We start from the raw sequence: 20,958 nt of genomic DNA, 5'->3' as shown, positions 1-20,958 counted from the left end.
TATCTGGAATGAAGGCTGGTGACTTAACTGGTAGGACCTTCCACTGTGCAAAGACAAATTCTGAGCATATGGTTGTTAAAATTCAGCTCACCTGTGAGGTTTTTAGGATTACCCAGTACAAGAATTCCACCTGCACGCTCCCATCCCTCAACAAGAGTTCTCTGATTCTCTCAAGAATTTCATTTGAGACATGGAGAAAGGCTTGCCAGAGAAGGAGATGTAGCTGTGCTGAAGATCTAGCTCTTTGTCTTAATTTCCACTGCAAAACTGATCTGAAGATCCTTACCTGCGGGATTGCTGTAGCCAGGAATCATCAACTGGAGGTGGGGCAGGGATAGATACAGTGCTAGTGCTAATATCTCCAATGATTGCCAGTGCTTCTTTTAGGGCTTGGTACAGGCGAAGCCCCTCATCTCGCCTCTGAGCCTGTTCTGCTGACTCCTCCATCAAGGTGTTTTGGTCCTCAGAGGAATACAAGTGAGCCAGGAGCTCTGCATTTATGAATTCTTTTACCTAGAAAATCAGACAAAAAAAGACCCCTGCTAACGGGCTGCAAATGGCAATAAGATATTGCATAAACACAGCTGAGGTCTTCAAATCAATGGACACGGCACAATCAAGTTCACCTGCCACCACTGGAATGCTGACACTTCAATGAGAATACACCAGATCCATAGAGAAGAAGAGAGATCAAGAGAAATTGTGCCAGACAGACAGCACTGGGAACTGAAGTCCACTATTCAACCACTATGGTGCCAGTTGTGAAAGTGGCGTTAGTAGTTCATGCTAGTCTCTTGCCATTGGGCCTGAGGAAGAGGGGAGCTCCCAGAACTATTCACCTACTAGCTAAACCAATGGTCACATTTTGAGGCCACAGGGATACTGGCCATTAGGAAAGATAGCTGAGTTTGTGGGAAGGGAGGAAACTTTTAGAATTCTGTTTGATAAACCTGGTAAAGTGCTTTGAGGTATAGAGTAGAAAAATGCTTTATGTAAGTATTGTTGTTAATATGTAGATCTCTGTAGGATCTCCCTGGACTGAAAATACCCTTCGTATGCCACAGCAAGATATTCTCATGGTGTAACACTGCACAATGCATTGTGGGGTTCTTCTGCCTTCCTTTGAGGCATTAGACACCATTAGTGTCAAATACTGATCTAAGCCTGTAAGGTGTCTCCTGTATTTTTAACTCACTTCACACAGGCTGTTGAAGAGCTGTTAAGTGCTAAGAGCATTTTTGGCTCAATTCTAAACAGCTGACCTAGAGGTTAAAGGGCAGCCCATCACCAATCCCATAAGCCATCTAGTTCCCCGGGAATGGAATTTTTAAGGCACTATAAAATTTCTTTCAGAATTATTTTCTTAATACTAATTTCACCTACTGCACATCAAGTCTTTCATCTCCGACAACTTTGTGGGACCCCAAATGCCCCCATACACACACACACACACACACACACACACACACACACACCTTATAAACTGAATATATAATCTAATTTAATATACTGATTCCCTGCTATGCCTGCCCTGATTATAGAAACCTGGAGCACATTAAGACAGATACAGATCCAGAGGTATTTAAACCATTCTGTGGTAAATAGATTCAGAGACCAGTTGTTGATCTATTAAATCCTTGCATTGGAAGATTTTTTTAAAACTCTTCTGATCTATTTCTCATCTGTTTTTCACTCTGTAAAGATTATTTGAGCTTGAGATACTAACAGTAACACATTCCTGAACATCTGATTTCATAAGTACAACCTCCGATTGCAGAGGGGTTTGCACTAGTTTAATTACATTGTTTTAAAAACTAATTTTTTTTTATTACAAAACTAATTATTATTGGGACCATTTTTGTGTGTAGACAAGGCCTGAGACAGTGGCCAAGTTGAACTGGTGTTGGGATCCTCCAGTGCCTTCTGACAGTGAAAAGAAGAGGGGCTTTCCAGAAAAACAGGCACATCGTCACTGGACGCTATGGTTGTTTCTCATTCATGTTCAAGAGGAGATATATGAATTCTTACCAACGTCTGCAAATTTTCCCCATGAATCTCACAGTGTTTTTCAGCGGATGGTACTGATCAAATGCCAGAATACACCATTTTCCTTGCTATTGACAGAAGCTCCACATTAAAAACAGATATCTTAGTTAAACAGCATCAAATTATACTTGATTAAATGAAAATTTTAATGGCATCACTTAAAAAAATCCTTAAATTAGATTAAGGGCAGAGCTGATCGTTAAGGAATTGTTAAACACAAATATCTGTTTGAACAACATCAGCCTGCAACTATTATCATGGTAGATCCCTGTCTACTGCTAGCACAGATCTCCATGCATGCTCACTGAACCCCAGTGTAAGGTCAGCACTGGAGCTGTTATGAGGCTAGCCTACCTCCCCACCTGATGCATTTGATCGCAGACCAACTCTCCAAGCTGAAGATGGGCCCTCTATACATACAGCTTTCTCCTGGCTTGGGGGAACTGATACTTTAGCCCCTTCCAGGATATAAACACAACATTACACAAACTGTTTAAGTTATGCCCCCAAACAGGGCTCAAACCTGCAATGTTCAAAATCACCATAGGCATTTTAATACCCCAGTATCCCAGATCCTGCCTCATCAGAGATCTTACAGGGAGGGACAAGAATTCAGAGCGGAGTTCTGTATTTGGGTGAGGGATAGCACAAGGCAGCCCAGAGAGCAGCTTGAAGTGTTGCTTTCACAGCTGGGGCTAAAGGAGCATGCGTGGAAATCTCAACGAGCAGCAGGCAGGGCTACTGCTACCATGGGATCGAATATGCAGTCATTTCCATAACATTAAAAGATCTGTATTAAAGTTTAAATTGGAGTTAATCCACCAAACTGAACCTACCTTTTCCAAGATCACCCACTATTTGCATCTTCCAATACCTCAGCACCAGGAGGTATACTAGTAGGGCTCTGCACGGATACAAAATTTGTATCTGCATCTGATCCGAGATCCGCAAAAATGGTCCGCAGATATAAAATGGATATCTGCAGATTTGCAGGGCTCTATGTATTAGTAACATTTCTGCTTTGAATTCTGAACATGTGTTTCATTTAGGTGTGTTTGACTCTTTAATAACTTGATGCAGGTTTTTTGTGGTAAATTTCCTTTTCTTTTAAAATAACCAACATTCACCCTAATTAGCAGTTGATTTGGAGTGTAGTGACATACATTCAAGACATATACGTATACAAGACATGCTGTAGGACAGCATTCATTTATTTTCTCTACAATAAATTTGAATCCAGTACTTCACTCTGAATTGTAAGCACCACTTAAAGATCCCACCAACTGGTGAGGAAGTTCTACAAATATTCATCAGGTTGCAATTGCTATGGAAACCACTTCCTTGGGATCGATTTGTTTCTAGAGTTCTGCAGGCAACACTCTGGGGCACTATAGATTGAAAAAAATAATTAAAAGGGGTTTAATTTCATTTCTCTCTCAGTGGATGGGTTGGGATTCTAAAGATCTCCAGACAACACAAACTGCTGAAAAGGACTCAGCTTCCAATGCGGCTCCCCTACTTCCCATTTCTTTGCATGACGTTTTGGCTTGCTAAGCAAAAAGTTATTCTTTTCTCTGTTTAACAGTGTCAATATTTAAAAAAAAGTAACATCTTCACTGATTTTTCAACATTTTTCAGTTCAAGCCTCCTGGAAATAAATGCATTAACATTTAATTCTCAAGTCTTCACACTTTCTTTTGAAAAGCTTTGAATCTTTGGCATAATTTTAAGTTATAAGATTGGACTCAGGGTTTCTGCTAGCACTGGTGCACTCAAACCCAGAGTGTGTATTCTGACTGAGAGGTGAGTTTAGAGCTAGATGGTGTCAAAAATGTGCTGTTTCTTTGTGCCACTGTCACCTGGCATGCCTTAATAGTAAGACAGCCGCACAGTTTCAATGTACAAAGCCTTACAGCACTGTGCTTCTGAAGCAAAGCATTTCAACTTCTTAATCAATTCCATATGGGGATGTGAGTGGCAGAAAATGTAATGTAAACTTTCCAAAGGAACTGTTCACTAAATTCTGCACTTTCTGAAAGAGAGCTGGAGCAATATTCCTTTCAAAAAGCAATGGAGTTCCCCTTAAGTCTATAAAGCAAGGTCCCAGCTGTGCTCTGGAGGGAGCGGAGAGAATTACTCCACATACACACTTCCTGAATTCTAGATTTGTGCTAATTTTGGAAAAATGTGGAAGTTCCATTTGCTTTCACACTCTTTTGTAAAGGCCTCAGTGAATCTTCCCTCCCAGGATTCTAACATAATTCAAAGATTGGCTTCATTAGCCCAAGAGAAGTTAAGGGAAGCCTGGTTGGTCTTCCCCTCTGTGTGAAGATCTTGTTCGTTCCGTACTAACTAGTGGACTGCATTCAAGCTACTATGCCAGCCACCCAGATCTCAGGTGCAATGTAATTCCTAAAGACCTCCCGGGATACATCAGCCTCCGAAAATAAAAGGTGACTTTGTGAACTCACATGTAAATGCTACATTTTAGACAGATTTGCTTTTTATTGTATTCTATTTATTACAACTGATTTTTTGTTGACTTAACAGATCATAAAGAAGGTCTTATCAGTGACTGAAAGGAAGTGCTATTTCCTGTAGTGATTTAATACAAATACAGCAGTAGTGGCATTAGTACAAAGAGTAGCACAGACTGGATCCCAATCAGGACTCTATCAGGAAGTGAAGGTCTTCTAGGTCCTCAAGCAATAGGCTAGCAACGCTAAAGCAAAGCTACTTTTAAATCAGATGATCTAGGGGGCAGATACATACATTTCCTCTAATACTCTAAACCAGTGGTTCTCAAACGTATTTGATTGGGACCCCCCCCCCCCTTTGTGCCTGTAGTCGTTTACTCCCCCACAAGTACATATACCGCCACCCAGCTCTGAAGGTAGAGTGGAGAGCAGCGGCTGCTGGCCAGGCACCCAGCTCTGAAGGCAGCACCGTGCCAGCAGCAGCAGCAGCACAGAAATAAGGGTGGCAATGTGACAAATGATATTTATCAATATCACCTCTTTTCACACGGACTTAGTGCCCCATTGCCACCTTACTTCTGCGCTGCTATTGCCACCCTGGGGCTGATAGCCAGAGCCCCGCCTCCTCCAGGTGAGGGATTGGAGAGGTGGGGGAGGAGGAGAGCCTGAGCATAGGTGGCGGGGCTTCGGCTGACCCCTTTATCCCCGCCTCCTGGGTGTGCATGGCCCTTTTGCATGAGCCCCAGTCACCCAGGGCTGACAGCCAGAGCAGTTAAAAATAAAAGAAAAAGAAAAAGAAAAAGCACACATCTTGCATCTCCTTTGACACATTCCCGCACCTCTATTAGGAGGCCCCCCCCATAGTTTGAGAACCACTGCTCTAAACAAAGTGTTCAAAGAACCCCTAGAATTGTTTTTTTTAAAAGATGATCTGCAAATGGAAGGAACCCAAACAAAATACTAGTACAGTATGAATTGCTATCCCCCGAAAAAAACATGCAACAAGGACATTCAAGGCCTTTGGTCATTTAAGGACAGGGCCGGCTCTAGGTTTTTTGCCGCCCCAAGCAAAAAAAATTTTGGCTGCCCCCCGTCCCAGCCCTGGGCTCTCCCTACCCACCCACCCACACCCCCTGCCGCCCCAGCTCTGGGCTCTCTCCCCCCCCCCTCCCCCAGCTGCACCCTCCTTCCGCCGCAGCCCTGGGTCACTGGTAACTCGCTCCCATGGCAGGTCATTCAGCATGAATTTTAGATGTGCACAGAACACAGACAGGATTGGTTCCCATATGGTTACAGAACTGCAGTAAAGTGGAACAATTTTCAGCTTGTGTGATTGGAGGATATCTGGATGCATATTATAAGACTGTCCTCCATAAATGAGGAAAAGTTGAGGTGCCTTTATTATTCTTTTCTTCCACTCTTTCTTTCTATGAGGAATTTGCCAATGCAATATCACTGTCTTCCTTTTAAAACAAACAAACAAAAAGGCAATGGCTGTTGAAAATAGCAATTCCAGTCCTAATAACCACTGGGAAGCATTTCTTGCTCAATTTTATCCTACTTTTTCTACAGCAAGTTACAGTGGATCAGTATATTTGATTTGGGAGAAATGAAGTAACAGCTGCCCAAACTGAGCTTGAGCACTCCTGAATTCGGAGGTGTTCAAATCTGGAAGGCAGGTGCTGGGGGGGGGGAAGGGGGCTGTGGCTCCGCGGGGGAGCACGGCAGCATGTATGCAGCAGTTTGTCTGGCACTGCGTGGAGCCAGACATGCTGGTCTGAGTGGCATGGTAAGGGGGCTGGGGGGTTGGATGGGGCGGAGGTTCGGGGGGGCAGTCAGGGGCAGGGAGAAGGGGGGGTTAGATGGGTCAGGGGTTGGGGGGGCAGTCAGGGGACAGGCAGCGGTTGGATAGGCATGGGAGTCCTGGGGATTTGTCAGGGGACAGGTAGGTGTGTGGTCCTAGGGGGGAAGTTGGGGCGGTCTCAGGAGGGGGCAGTTGGGGACAAGGAGAAGGGAGGCTTAGATAGGGGGTGATTCTGGGGGGCAGTTAGAGGCAGGGGTCCCGGGAGGGGGTGATCAGGGGACAGGGTGCAGGGGGGGTTGGATGGGTTGGGGTTTCTGTGGGGGGCAGTCGGAGGGGGTGGATGGTGGCAGGGTGGGGCTACCCTCCCTATTTTTTGAATGTTAAAATATGGTATCCCTACCCTTCAGAGTGCAGCTCTCCATTCATAGCAGGCTGCAGCACGAGGTCTCAGCTACCTCACTCCCTCCCCCTCTTTCCTGTTGGTAGTGGCCAAGGGAATGCTGGTGTAACCCTTCTGCCCATCTAAGTTGGCAGCAACAAGGGCTGGGTTCTGTATCTAGGGGGTTCCGTTTCAATAACGCAATGCAAAACCGGCTCGAGCCCCCACCCAGTGACCTGGGACAATTACATACCACCCCCTGGGTGCCTCTAAGAGGCAATACTTCCCCTCTCGCAAGCACGGAGTCTGAGTGTAGCAGAAAATGTTTAATAACATGAGGTAAACGACATCAGCATTAAATTGGAAAAACACCACAAACAGGATTCATAACACAAACCATGAGCAAAAAACCCACCCCAGCATACTGGGCTGTGTCCTTTCCCTTTGGTTCTTGAATCCAGCAACCCAAAAATCACCCAGAGTCCCAAAGTCCAACACCCAGAAAGTCTCTTGGGTCCAGCAACCACCCAAAGTCCCAAAAGTCCAACAACCCCCAAAGTCTCTGTCCCTGGTCAGTGCAGCCCCAGAGTAAAAGGGGGGCACGCAGGGTGTTAAGGGGCACCTTACGTGATCCGAGGCCGGCCAGCCGTCTCTCCGTGGGGTTCCGCCGCAGCCTTCACCACGAGCCAGTCCACTTCCTGCCGTCCCACGAACCGCTCCGCTCTACGAGCTGCTCCGCTCCCCGACCTATGAGCCGCTCCAGCCATCCCTGCAAACAGCTCCACTCGCCGTTCCTTGGGCCGCTCCAACCGTCCCCGCAAGGCTCCGCGCTGCTCGCTGCTCCTCCAGTCGTCCCCACAAATTGCTCTGCCAGCTGCTTAGCAATATAGCTTCAGGTTCCCCCACTAGTTAACACAGCACTTAATAACTTTAACTCTTGCATCTGAAGAAGTGAGGTTCTTACCCATGAAAGCTTATGCTCCCAATACTTCTGTTAGTCTTAAAGATGCCACAGGACCCTCTGTTGCTTTTAACTCTTTCGTGATTTCAGCTCTTAGTGATTTCAGCTCAGAGTAGGGGAGCCCCAGTTCTGGTGCACTATTGGCCCAAAGTGAATTCAGCTCAGCAACCTGTAACTAGACTCCTAATTGAATCAAAATTAGGTCTGACGGTCAACAGTGGAAAGAGGAGGTGGTGCAATTAGTGTTTCAAGCCCGGGGGGGGGTAGGGGGGCACATACCATGGGGTACAAATACCTGTCCCCATCCTCTCTCAATTCACTGGGTTTTGTAACCCATGCCCCTTGTCAAGCAAGTGCTACTTAGGTAATGGTGAAGGACTCACTCAGTCCTTCTGTCACACAACAGTTCCACTGGCCTTGATTCACAGAATCAGGGTAACAAAACTTTATTCTTCCTGCCCCAATAACAGAGAAACTGGGGATCCCACACCAGCCAAAGTAACCACTTTCAGTTGCTGTTGTTTCATGCCAGGCAGGTGGGTGTGCCTATGCAAACAAGATCAGCCCCTGGAGTTCTTTTCCACACTCACCATAATTCACCACCAGATGTCAGGGTAGAGCTCATCCTGACTCTGCTTACACTGGGAAATGTAGTTCTTTCCCTGCTCCAGGGCTGGCTCTATAGGCAGGGAGCTAACCAAAGAACTACAGCTCCCAGGGCCCCCTGTTGGTTCTCAGCTCCCATGCTGGATCCCTGCCGCCCCTGCAAATGGGCTGCCCCAAGCACGTGCTTGCTTTGCTGGTGCCTAGAGCCGCCCCTGTTTAAGGACTACAGGTCAGTGCAATACAGGTCTGCTGCACATCGTCAGCTGCTGTCTAGGTGGAATTCCCAGCTTGTACTCAGCAGGAGGCATTACAAACACACCACTGAAGGACAAGTATGACTGGGTCTGGAGTGTGCTTTTAAACAATATTGTTGATGCCAACTAGGACTAACCTGAACTCAGCCTTACATTAAAAATACCATAGTATTCTACAGTAAGCACTGCAGCTGCTCTAGAAGCTGCAGAGCATTGGACTTTTTGCTGCAGAAAATTCCAGTGTTTTGTTTTAATAAGGGCAGAACTATTACTCATGTTTGCAATGTGTGATATTCTATATGCTTGTTGTCTTCTCTTCACCGTACAACAGTGCTGCTCTATTTTAAAAACAAGTCAGTTCTTTAAGAGTTGAAGATAAAACCAAACATTTGAAAATGATTGAGAAAGTGAGGTTGTTACTTACGTTGTTGATCATAAGGTGCATGATTGTTTTTGGTATCAGATCACGAATACACTTATTGATAATAGACATGTAGGAGTCCACAAGGTTGCGAATAGTCTCCACCTGCCTCTCCAGTTGGGGGTCCATGGAGAAATTGTCTGCCTGGCTGTTCTCATCGTTTTCCGTCTACACAGAAGCAGAATGAAACATAAACCTCTTTCCATGCTATTTACCCATTCAAAGTTGGAACAGGAGGGCCAAGAAAGCTGCGCTTACAGAATAGTAATACAATAACACATTTCTTTGATACCAGCATGTTTAGAGCTTTAATCATTAGGCATCAAGCTGTCTTACATTAGTACTTAGCAGCAGGAAATCTGGATTCCTGGCAGTTAGGGGTTAATGAAAGATCCAATGTGAGTCCATTTTCAGAGGCAATGTTACACGTTTCCACACAAACTCACATTTTTAGATCAAAGCTGGGTTCAAAACAGTAAAGAACTGAGGAGGTGAATGAAACCCTCAGAAATTCCCTCATCTCATTGCAATACTTACTAACAGAGAGTGTAACTACAATATTCAGCCTGCCAATTGTCTCCTGACTCACTCATGAAAGCAGCACTACAAACTCTGATTTTGTAATCTCCGGTCCTCTGGGTAAATTCTAGCCTTGCTACTGAGAACTGACTCAGTTGTGACAAATCCAGAAACTCAGCCACAGACTTGTTAAATGAGACGTAACACATCTAACAACAGATGACTTAGGGATGACAACACTCCGGTTTCAGCAGGGCCACCCGGGGGGCGGGGGGGGGGGGCAAGTGGGGCAATTTGCCCCAGCCCCACAGGGGCCCCACGAGAATATAGTATTCTATGGTATTGCAACTTTTTTTTAATGGAAGGGGCCCCTGAAATTGCTTTGTCCCAAGCCCCCTGAATCCTCTGGGCGGCCCTGGGTTTCAGTACTTCAAGGCTTTGCACATGAGGCCTTTCTTCCGCTGGATTGGAATAGCTTCTTTGTATGTAAACAATTGACCTGAAATAGCAGATTTGTGTTTACCATTGAAATTAACTGGAAGCTAATAGTATGCACTTCATTTCAGTTTGGACTGTTTAAAAACAAGAAAACTACTGTACATTGATCTTGTAGGCAAAAAATAAACTGCTTCCGCAGGCTTAAATAAGCCAAACAAACTGAATTTCAAGTGGAAAAGCATGGGGAATAATGTCTCTTTCCCCACCCCAAGAGAAAATATTTCTCTGCAGAAACTCAGAAAGAGAATTTAAGCTGTTCTGGTTTCAACAACAAAAACTAAAATCTGGTCCATTTGCAGCTGTAGCTACTGCACAAAAAAACCCAGAAGTTATATGACCAAGTGTGAATAACGTGCTATGAACAAAATCTAGTTGAGGTAAGTAGCTATCTACCAGCCATACTTGTCAGCATCAGCAGCTACTACATTATTAATATAATGTTGAGATAAGATTTTCACGTAACTAGTGGCTTCAAGCGTTCAACTTGAGACACCCTCAAGGGGCCTGATTTTCAGAGGATGGATGCTCAGCACTTTGAGATTCTGAAAATCACACTTCAAGGAATGCCAAGTGGGGCACCCCAGAACTGAGATGCTAAAAATCCTTAGTCATCTGGGAAAATCTTGGCCTTCAGTGCTTTTGCTATACAGCCTCCCACCTCCCTGCAAAACACAATTTCTGCAGCGGTGCCTAAGTCTTACACTGGGATGAATTTTATCCCAGTGGACTATATTCACTAAGTGCAAATACATTACAATGAGAATTAAACACAAAAAGGTATTACTGTATATTATTTATTAGTAGTATTATTATAGCGCCAAGAGTCCCAGTCATGGATCAGGGCCCCATTATGCTAGGTGCTGTCCAGACCTGGAACAGAAAGATAGTCCCTGCCCCAGAGAGCTGACAATCTAATCACCAGAAGGTAAAACCCACACCAAGCAACAAGCCATTCTTACTCCAAAACCAAGACATGTTCCCAACATGACCTCTTAACAAAATGTGTCTGTTTTGGCCTATTTGGTACTAGAAGGTAAATCATTCGGAATATCAGGGGGTAGCTGTGTTAGTCTGAATCCACAAAAACAACAAAGAGTCCGGTGACACCTTAAAGACTAACCGATTTATTTGCGCATAAATACGAAAGCTTATGCCCAAATAAATCTGTTAGTCTTTAAGATGCCACCGGACTCCTCGGTTTCATTCAGAATAGCATTTCACATTTACTGCTTATAAACCAAAGCTTGATCCAACCAACACCGAAAAGCAACCGGGAGTAGTTTTAACTTCTTGCAGCTGAGCCGAAGAACAAGGTCTAATATACCATTTAAAAACTAAATACTCCTTGAATTTTGTTGCCCTTAATATGACAGATAATAACAGGTTAGACATTTTTAATTAGAGCAAAAGTAATGGGAAAAACAACTAATCTAATGGCTTTAAAAATAATTAGCAAAGTTTCCTAAAAATTTGGAGAGGGCGGATGGAACTCAAGCACTGTAACTGATGAAACCCAAGATGAAGTTCTGTTTTGGATTCTGTAACACCAGTAGAGACACTAACATGCAAACCTTAATCATTCTGCTAATGGACTACATATGGTGGAGAGTCACAGAATTCAGATCGAATATTTTTTTTCTTTTCCTCCCTGGGTTTGGAAAGAAACAAGCAGTAATTTCCCCTTCTAAAATACCCAAGATAAATGGAAAAGCATACATCTATGGAATTTTTCTTTGAGCAAAGTAATTGCAGACATAAAATGCCGTTTTCCCAGTACCCCCAGATCTAGCTGGAATTTTCTATCACCTCCTCCACGCTGTCTATATAACAGAGTGTATGTCTATGTATTTTTTTTCCTGTTTAAATTACAGGATTGCAATAAGATTCTTTGCTGGCTAAGCAGCGAAGTGACAGATGTTTATCATTATCCTCATCAAGGGAATGTAAAATAAAAATAGTAATTTGTCTCTGATCTTGAAGGCAAAGGGTAATAGTCTGCAAACATTTAACCTTTTATGTGCAGGTTCAGTGGTGATGTTTACAAAATGTGAATATCGCAGGAATCAATATCCTTTTTGAAAAGGTAACAGATTAGACTTTATACTGCTGATCTATTTTTCTATATCAATTTTTGGAAAGTTTAAAGCAATTTTTTAAAAAGGTTTCCACTAATAATATTCTCAACAGTTTACTGTCTTTTTACTTTAAGTTCATACTAAAATTATAATCTGTTTGGGGCAGGGACCTTCTCTTTGTTCTGTGTTTGTACAGCACCCAGCACAGTGGGTCCTGGTTTGTGACTCAGGCTCCTGGGCACTAGCGCAATACAAATAATAAATAATAATTATTATTATTTTTAAAAAGCTCTAAAAGTTATTAGGCTTTTCCCTTTCAATTGACTCAAACTGTCTCATGCCCAAATTAACCAATAAGGATTAAGCTGCTTGGTAAAACTAGATTTCATAACAAATCCAGAAGTATGTTATACCACAGTCCCTGTTACATTTAAATTTCATTATTGTAAAACTGCAGATCATACCACTGAGCCACATTAAAATCCTAGCGTTATATTAATGCACAAACACCTCAATTGAGGCCAGGGCCGTCCCTAGCCATTTTGGTGCCCTCCGCAGCCCCTCCATGGGGGCCCTGTGTGGGGCCCCAGGCCTCCGTGTGGGGGGGCAGGAGCAGGCTTGGGGGGTAGGGGGAAACCGTTCGCCAGCACGAACCAGCGAAGCGGAGCGGGTTGGGGCAGGGTTACTCCACTTCCTGCCGCCTGGGGAATGGAGTGACCCGGCCCCAGCCCGCTCTGCTCTGCTCCCCTGGCTCAGAGCCTTGGGGGACAGGAGGAACCGCCCCCCAGCACTCACCCGTGGCACAGCTGGGAGCTGGCAGTGCGGAGCAGGCTGGGGCCGGGTTGCTCCACTTACCACGCCGGTGAGTGCAGGGTGCCCGACCCCTGCTGCACTCCTCAGGGGAAGGACTGGAGTGGGGGCGGGGCTGGGGCAGAGCAGGGGCAGGAAGAGGTAGGGCTTGGGTGGGGGCCCTGGGGAAGAGGCGGAGCAGGAGCTGGAGCAGCACGTAGCTGCCTAGGGCACCAGGAAATTTGGTGCCCCAAATTTCATGGTGCCCTACGCAGCTGCATACTTTGCGTATGGGTAGGGACAGCCCTGATTGAGGCATAGCGTAACGACGACAGACCCCAGTCGTTGTCGGGCAGGATCAAGCCTGGGACCTTGGGAGCTTAATGCATGAGCCTCTACCACATGAACTAAAAGCCAACTGTCTGTTAGCTAAGGCTGTAGAGACTCATTTTATGTCTCTCTTTAAGTGGTCTCAGTGCCACTATATGGAACAGAACACCACATCCAGAAGGTGTCTGGGTTACAATAGCACCTTCTGAATGGGCTCTATTATACCTTTAAATAGGAATATGCTGTTGAAGTCTCTTGCAGAGAATAGGACAAGACAAACTAATGCAAAAGAGCAGGGGCAGGAAGAGGTAGGGCTTGGGTGGGGGCCCTGGGGAAGAGGCGGAGCAGGAGCTGGAGCAGCACGTAGCTGCCTAGGGCACGTCTAAGACAAACAGTCACGTCTGTTCAGTGATGCTGGAACTAGTGGTGCTACTGCACTCCCTGGCTTGAAGTAGTAATAACAAGCACCAAATACATGGTTCCCATCATCAGCACCCCAACTATAAAAATTATCCCTGCACTCCTGAGACTGATTGTCTTTCTGTGACCACAATTAAATAATCTTAAAGGCAGAAGCTGAACATTTCAAGCCATTGTCCCACTTTTAAATAGTCATATTTGTCAGTGGCTTTCACCTGCTAAGAGCCTTCTCCACCGCTTCAGCTGAGAGATCATGAAGCTCAGTGGTTGGAATAGCAAAACAGTGATCAGGATGGTACTTGACGACCAATAGCTTTGTTATAAATAGAATTACTAAATTAGTGGCTGAAGAGAACACAGAAGATGTTTTGTATCTAGAGAGGGAAAGATTTTATGGTGTCTCACAGACTCTTACTGCAGAATTCTTTCCAAATGACCTGGAACATGGGACTGAAAACTAGCTGAAACGCCAGAAATAAAGAGCAACCATAATCCAGCCTTGCAAATTTCCATTGGCATATTCACCTGGTGCATGTAAATTGTTCAGCTGGCTGGGCGCCCTGACTCTGGCAGTCATATGACTGCTGCTACCCTCTTCAAAAATTATTTGCAGCTACCTCGAAGCAGCACCTTTGATCAATGTTCCTCCCACCATTTTATCTCACCATGTAGAGGAAGGCAGAGAAAAGAATGTGAGGAAGTGTCAGGCCAACAAAGCTGCTCAAGAAGGAAGTCAAAGAAGCCAGGAAACAACCTTCTCTGCCTCCCCTCCAGTCTCGGGAAGAGGAAGAAGGCAATGAGGATCCTTTCAGTGCCTCTAAGTCCCCTAGCCAGCAGCCACGGCAGCTCATTCCCTCTTCGCACACTAGAGGAACAGTATATGTTCTCCTCTCCCCTTCCTTCCCACAACCAGAAGCACATGCCCTCTGCCCTGCCTTAGCAAGGGCAAGCTAGTAGAGTTCATTTTCTGAGTCGCTTCCCGGCTCTCCGAGCTCTGGTCAAGTGTAGGTAGTCTCTTGGTCTATCCAAGGCCGTGATCAAGTGTCTTGATGTTTTTGGTCTTTTGGCCTCAAGATGAAAACCCTGTCTTTGCTTCTGGGACCTTGAAGTGAAAAAATTCTCTTAGTTGTTGGTGGGGGGGGGGGGGAGAGGGTTGGTTTATTTTTACACAGTTTTACAAGGATGCAATAAGTGGCAATGCGTGGATGTAGGGTAGGTGTCTACTGGGTTGCTACAATTTATCTATCGTATGTATGCTCTAATTTAATATCTTCATTAATGGCCTGGAAGAGGAATACTAATTACAAAATCTGACAATTAATCTGGGAGGTGCTGTCAACACCAGGAAGGATAAAGAGATAATTAAGAAGGATCTAGAGAGCAGAGAAATAGGCTAAGACAGTGGTTTTCAACCTGGGGTCCGCAGACTATGTCTAAGATTTCCAAAGGGGTCCGCACCTCCATTAAAAAATGTTTAGGAGTCCGCAAATGAAAAAATGTTGAAAACCACAGGGCTAAGAGAACGAGATTCATCTTGGAAAAATGAAAACTAGTACATCTGGGAGAAAATAACTCAAAGTGCAGTGTAGCGGGGCAGTAACCCCACTCCTGCCCTGAAGGGCTTAAAACAGTCCTGTGAGAGCGCTGTGGTGGGAAACCAGTAAGCCTGGGCTGATTGGGTAAGCAGCCGCAGCTGGGCCACGCCCCGATCAGGCCGCAGCTGGCCCTATAAAGGGGCTGCTAGGCTGGAGCTCAGGCAGAGACTCTCTCTAGATGCTGAGAGGAATGGGCCTGGCAGCTGAGCAGGGTACCTAAAGTGGAGCAGGGCTGGGGAAAGGACAGAGGAGCTGGGGAGGTCTGGCCTGGAAAACCTCCAGGCTGCAAAGGGCCAAGAAGGGTACTGGGGTTGCAGAGGGACAGCCCAAGGGTAGGCAGAGGCAGCTGGTCCAAACCCTCCTTGCCGATGATGAGTGGCAATTATACTGCAGTCCGCCCCAGTGAGCGGGGTCTAGATGGTGACTGGCAGTAGTCAAGACTGAGGTGAGGTGGGGATAGGGGGTTGGGGGTTCCCCAGGGAGGAGAGACCCAGCGAGACTGCGGAGTACTGCACGGGGTGGAACCCTGAGGTAAGGGGCACCGGGGTCTGGGAAGGACACCTGAGCCAGCAGCAAGCAGGACACTGGCCTGCAGGGGGCGCTCCTGAATGAAAAGAGCTAATTCCCTGGATGACCATCATGAGGCACCGCCGGGTGAGTCATCGCCCCATTATATGCAGCTATTCAACAGTGGGGAAAACCTTAAAGCCTTAGCAGTGAGAGCAGATACTTTGAAAGGTAACATGGCAGCCAGAGGGATATTACACTTCAATCACACATTCATCATGCCACCGAGCAGAGGTGACAATCCTTCCCTACTCCACTGTCCCCTCAGTTGTAGGAAGATACTACTACTTATGTACTTTACAAAAGGGTGGGGAGTCTTAATTGATTAATGTTCATAAGATGCTTGGATGAAAGCTGCTAATGAAATGAATAATATGATTTAGTCTTACTAATGCACCCACACTTGAAATAGTGGATTCAGACATCCTCTGTATCAGGAAGTTTGGAGAAGAGCAGCTAAAAGGATTCAGGGGCTGATAACAGTGACACATGAAGGAAGAATTAAAAACTATCGGTGAAATCATGGTCCCACTGAAGTCAATGGGAGCTTTGCCATTGATTTCAATGGCAACAGGATTTTACCATATATGTGCATGTTTACATGACAACTAGGGAGAGGAGACATTTATCTTCTGGAAGGTTGGAAACACTCTGGAGTAAGAGAAATTATTCTGTGTGGTACAAGTAATGGAATACAGTTCAGAAAAGGAAGAGTTCAGCTGAACATCAGGATAATCTTCCTTACAGTAAGATTTATAAGGCTGTGAACTAGTTTCCCATTAAAAAGTTCCATAACATTGAATATTTAAAGCAAACCTGGACAAAGTACTGAAAAATACATTGTTGAGAACAACCCTGCATTGACCACACAGGGTGAACAATATCATCTCTGCCATGATTTTATCACGTCAGGCAGCTGCAAACATGCATAAAAATGTCTCGTATAACATTGTAGGATTTCAGTTCCAAAAAGGAGAATTTGTCTAGTTATTTAATTCAAAGAGTTTCTCAAACAATAAAGTACTTTCTTCTATCAAACAGAACATTCTATTAAAAAGGATGGCAGAAGGCAAAATAGAAGCATTTGGATTGCAGGGGAAATAGCCGAATCTAATTAAATTAATTTAAAGCAAAGTAATACTTTGTAATATTATAAAATACACTGATGGCTGTGGTAGATCTCATTACTAAGTTACTGGATGAGAATTACTGAGATACTGTTTCTATATTTTTGTCAGAAAAGAGTCGTCTAACTATAAATTTGATTTTTTTTTTGTTTACAAATGAAAATCCCTACCAAAAAATCTGAAACATTCCATCAGGCAAGCAGCTGCCTCCATTTTACAATATACCAGTACCAGCAGGGAACATTGGCTATGACTAAATAATAGAGCTTTCAAATGCTGGATAAGTAGAGAGCAAGAATTGGCTGGTGGAACAGCACTAACTGATAATAGTAAGAAGTATCAGGGGGTAGCCGTGTTAGTCTGTATCTACAAAAACAACAAGGAGTCTGGTGGCACCTTAAAGACTAACAGATTTATTTGGGCATAAGCTTTCGTGAGTTAAAACCTCACTTCTTCGGATGCATAGAGTGAAAGTTACAGATGCAGGCATTATATACTGACACATGGAGTTACTTCACAGGTGGAGAACCAGTGTTGACAGGGCCAATTCAATCAGGGTGGATGTAGTCCACTCCCAATAACAGATGAGGAGGTGTCAATTCCAGGAGAGGAAAAGCTGCTTCTATAGTGAGCCAGCCACTCCCAGTCCCTATTCAAGCCCAGATTAATGGTGTTGAATTTGCAAATGAATTTTAGTTCTGCTGTTTCTCTTTGAAGTCTGTTTCTGAAGTATTTTTGTTCAATGATAGTGACTTTTAAATCTGTAATAGAATGACCAGGGAGATTGAAGTGTTCACTTACTGGCTTGTGTATGTTACCATTCCTGATGTCTGATTTGTGTCCATTTATTCTTTTGCGGAGGGACTGTCCGGTTTGGCCAATGTACATGGCAGAGGGGCATTGCTGGCACATGATGGCATATATGACATTAGTGGATGTGCAGGTGAATGAGCCCCTGATGGTGTGGCTGATGTGGTTGGGTCCTCTGATGCTGTTGCCAGAGTAGATATGGGGACAGAGTAGGCAGCGAGGTTTGCTACAGGGATAGGTTCCTGGGTTGGTGTTTCTGTGGTGTGGTGTGTAGTTGCTGGTGAGTATTTGCTTCAGGTTGGGGGGTTGTCTGTAAGCGAGGACTGGCCTGCCTCCCAAGGTCTGTGAGAGTGAGGGATCATTTTCCAGGATAGGTTGTAGATCGTGGATAATGCGCTGGAGAGGTTTTAGCTGGGGGCTGTATGTGATGGCCAGTGGTGTTCTATTATTGTCCTTGTTGGGCCTGTCCTGTAGTAGGTGATTTCTGGGTACCCGTCTTGCTCTGTCAATCTGTTTCCTCACTTCCCCAGGTGGGTATTGTAGTTTTACGAATGCTTGATAAAGATCTTGTAGGTGTTTGTCTCTGTCTGAGGGGTTGGAGCAAATTCGGTTGTATCTTAGGGCTTGGCTGTAGACAATGGATCGTGTGATGTGTCTTGGATGGAAGCTGGAGGCATGTAGGTACGTATAGCGGTCAGTAGGTTTTCGGTATAGGGTGGTGTTTATGTGACCATCACTTATTTGTACTGTAGTGTCCAGGAAGTGGATCTCTTGTGTGGACTGGTCCAGGCTGAGGTTGATGGTGGGGTGGAAATTGTTGAAGTCCAGGTGGAATTCTTCAAGGGCCTCCTTTCCGTGGGTCCATATGATGAAGATGTCATCAATGTAGCGCAAGTAGAGGAGGGGCACTAGGGGACGAGAGCTGAGGAAGCGTTGTTCTAAGTCAGCCATAAAAATGTTGGCATACTGTGGGGCCATGCGGGTACCCATAGCAGTGCCACTGACTTGAAGGTATAAGTTGTCCCCAAATCTGAAGTGGTTGTGGGTGAGGACAAAGTCACAAAGCTCAGCCACCAGGCTTGCTGTGGCCTCATCAGGGATACTGTTCCTGACAGCTTGTAGTCCATCCTCATGTGGAATATTGGTATAAAGTAAGAAGGATCTTCTTGAGGGACATATTCCAAGATATCAAGTATTGTTTAGAAGGGTTAGTAAAGCTTGTGGTGAAATATAGTAGCACATCCATCTCAAGTAAGAGACAGAATGGATTTTAAAAACTCCCAAATCATAACAGCACAGAGGATGGGCTATGGAATCAAAATTAAAATTCAAGCCAAAAATAAAGGATTAGGTTGGATAAGGTATTTTTCCCTGCTTCACCAGACTGCTCCCACTTGTCTATAACTGGAGTCCCTTTTGATGGCTACATCATATCAAGCATGACTCTTATTTGTCTATATACATTTCTCATTTGGACTGCATTCAGCACAAGCAGAATGCAATACAAGATTTAATCACTGCAATTATTTACAGTCCACAGCACTTACATGCATATCACTGAAATCTGTTAAGTCTGCTTTGGTGCAGAACAGTCAAGCAGTCCCAATCTGTTCCCACTGAGCAACATGTAATCCCACTTTGAATAAGTGCAAATGCATAACTCAGCTAAAAGCATGTCTCTTTTTACTCTGAGCACTGTTTTGACCTATAATGTCTTCAGATGAGTTCATATATAAGACAGAAGGTCCAAATTCTCTGCAGAGGTAAACTCTATGGTAGTCAATGGAGTTACCTCAGCAAAGAATTTGGTCCATATAGAGTCAGGAGAACATTAAAACATAAATTCAGATGACAACTGTTGAGGAATCAGGTGGTTCTCGAACTGACAATAAGTGGAGTGCACTGCATCCCACCAAACACAAAACTGTTACAGACGATATGGCCAATCTGAGAGGTATTGTGTGAATGAATATAAAACTGTGCTTCTCGATTAAGGGTGACACTTAGGAACCTCTTCAGAATCTTGTTGCAGCAATACATATTTACTCTTTAGATTTATAAAATAGCAATATCAAGAGGCCCTATCAGAACACCGCAGTTGCCTGTGATATGTATTGATAAATGCAATAGATCAGAGAAAGAAACAGCAGCCCTATAGTGATCAACCAGTCACAAAAAAATAAACTAATTTCTCCATTACACACAAATACTGCCCCCAGCTCTATTCAGTTCTTCAGCAGCTCTCCCAAGATGTCTTTGCATCATATCCTGAAGGTCAGTAGATTCTGGCTAGCTGGAACATTCCAAAGGAAAGTCCTCACAAAAAATATCCAGCCACTAGCTCCCCATCTTTTATAGTACGGGATTCAGTTTGAACACCTCCATAAATCTCGACTGCGGCAGTATGTCATGGGGCAGATATGTATAGAGGGGTTTATACAAAGGCCAATAACAAAGAAGTGACAACACACTGAACACTGTAGTTATGCTTTAAGGTTGAAATTATCTATTTGTCTACTTTTATTTGTGTTCAACTGGAATTTTTCTTGGCTAGACAAATGAAGTATGCTGTGTTTGTGTAAGTTCCCTGCCACTCTTAAAAGCCTTTACAATTGCTTCTTGGAATCCTTTCTCTTGTTACATTTTTGGGCTATATGTATAATTTGGCTAATATATTCTTAAAGATGCATAATAGAGTGTTGTGCCAAAAGGGCTGCTCTAACCATGCAATGGAGTTTCACAGCAAGAATTGGTCATTGGAAGAAAGCTCTAGTTCTAGTAGGTGACAATACACTAGTTTTCTTGTATTGTCAATGAACCAAGCATGACAGAGACTACCTTCTCTCCCGCATCTGGCTAGTCAGGAAACTGCACCCTTTCCTCTCAGGGCTTGTCTTCACTACCCGCCCGGATCAGCGGGGAGAAATTGATCTCTTGGGGATCGATTTATTGCGTCTCGTCGGGACGCGATAATCGATCCCTGAATTGATGCGCGTACTCCTCCAGCCCAGGTAGGAGTAAGCGCCGTCGACGGGGGAGCCGCGCTGGTCGATTTGCCGCCATCCTCACAGCGGGGTAAGTCGGATCAGATACATCGAATTCAGCTACGCTATTCCCGTAGCAGAATTTGCGTATCTGAAATCGATCCCCCCTGTAGTGTAGACGTAGCCTCAGATAAAGATCCTGCCACTCTCATCCACTGCAAAGAGCTACAAAAGGATCTCACAAAATTGGGTGACTGGGCAACAAAATGGCAGATGAAATTCAATGTTGATGAATC

At 44.6% G+C, this 20,958-nt stretch overlaps 1 protein-coding gene across 10 annotated transcripts in view; it reads right to left on the bottom strand.

Moving 5' to 3' along the window:
• DNM3 (dynamin 3) overlaps window positions 1-20,958 on the bottom strand; it is a 345,189-nt gene that overhangs the window by 18,119 nt on the left and 306,112 nt on the right. For 7 of the 10 annotated variants that reach the window (XM_042851247.2, XM_065554695.1, XM_042851256.2 and 4 more), the window contains 2 exons: window positions 8,952-9,116; window positions 287-513 (listed from right to left, as the gene is read on the bottom strand). In XM_042851247.2, coding sequence (XP_042707181.2) covers window positions 287-513; window positions 8,952-9,116 — 392 coding nt within the window. Of the gene's footprint in view, window positions 1-286; window positions 514-7,019; window positions 7,851-8,951; window positions 9,117-20,958 lie in introns of those variants that run through there. The other 3 variants (XM_065554699.1, XM_065554701.1, XM_065554702.1) reach the window with 2 other exon arrangements.

This window comes from Chrysemys picta, chromosome 8 (assembly GCF_011386835.1).
Source record: "Chrysemys picta bellii isolate R12L10 chromosome 8, ASM1138683v2, whole genome shotgun sequence".
NCBI lineage: Eukaryota > Metazoa > Chordata > Testudines > Emydidae > Chrysemys > Chrysemys picta.
Note: the sequence above shows the minus strand (reverse complement) of the source record. Positions and strands in the feature narration are given on the sequence as shown.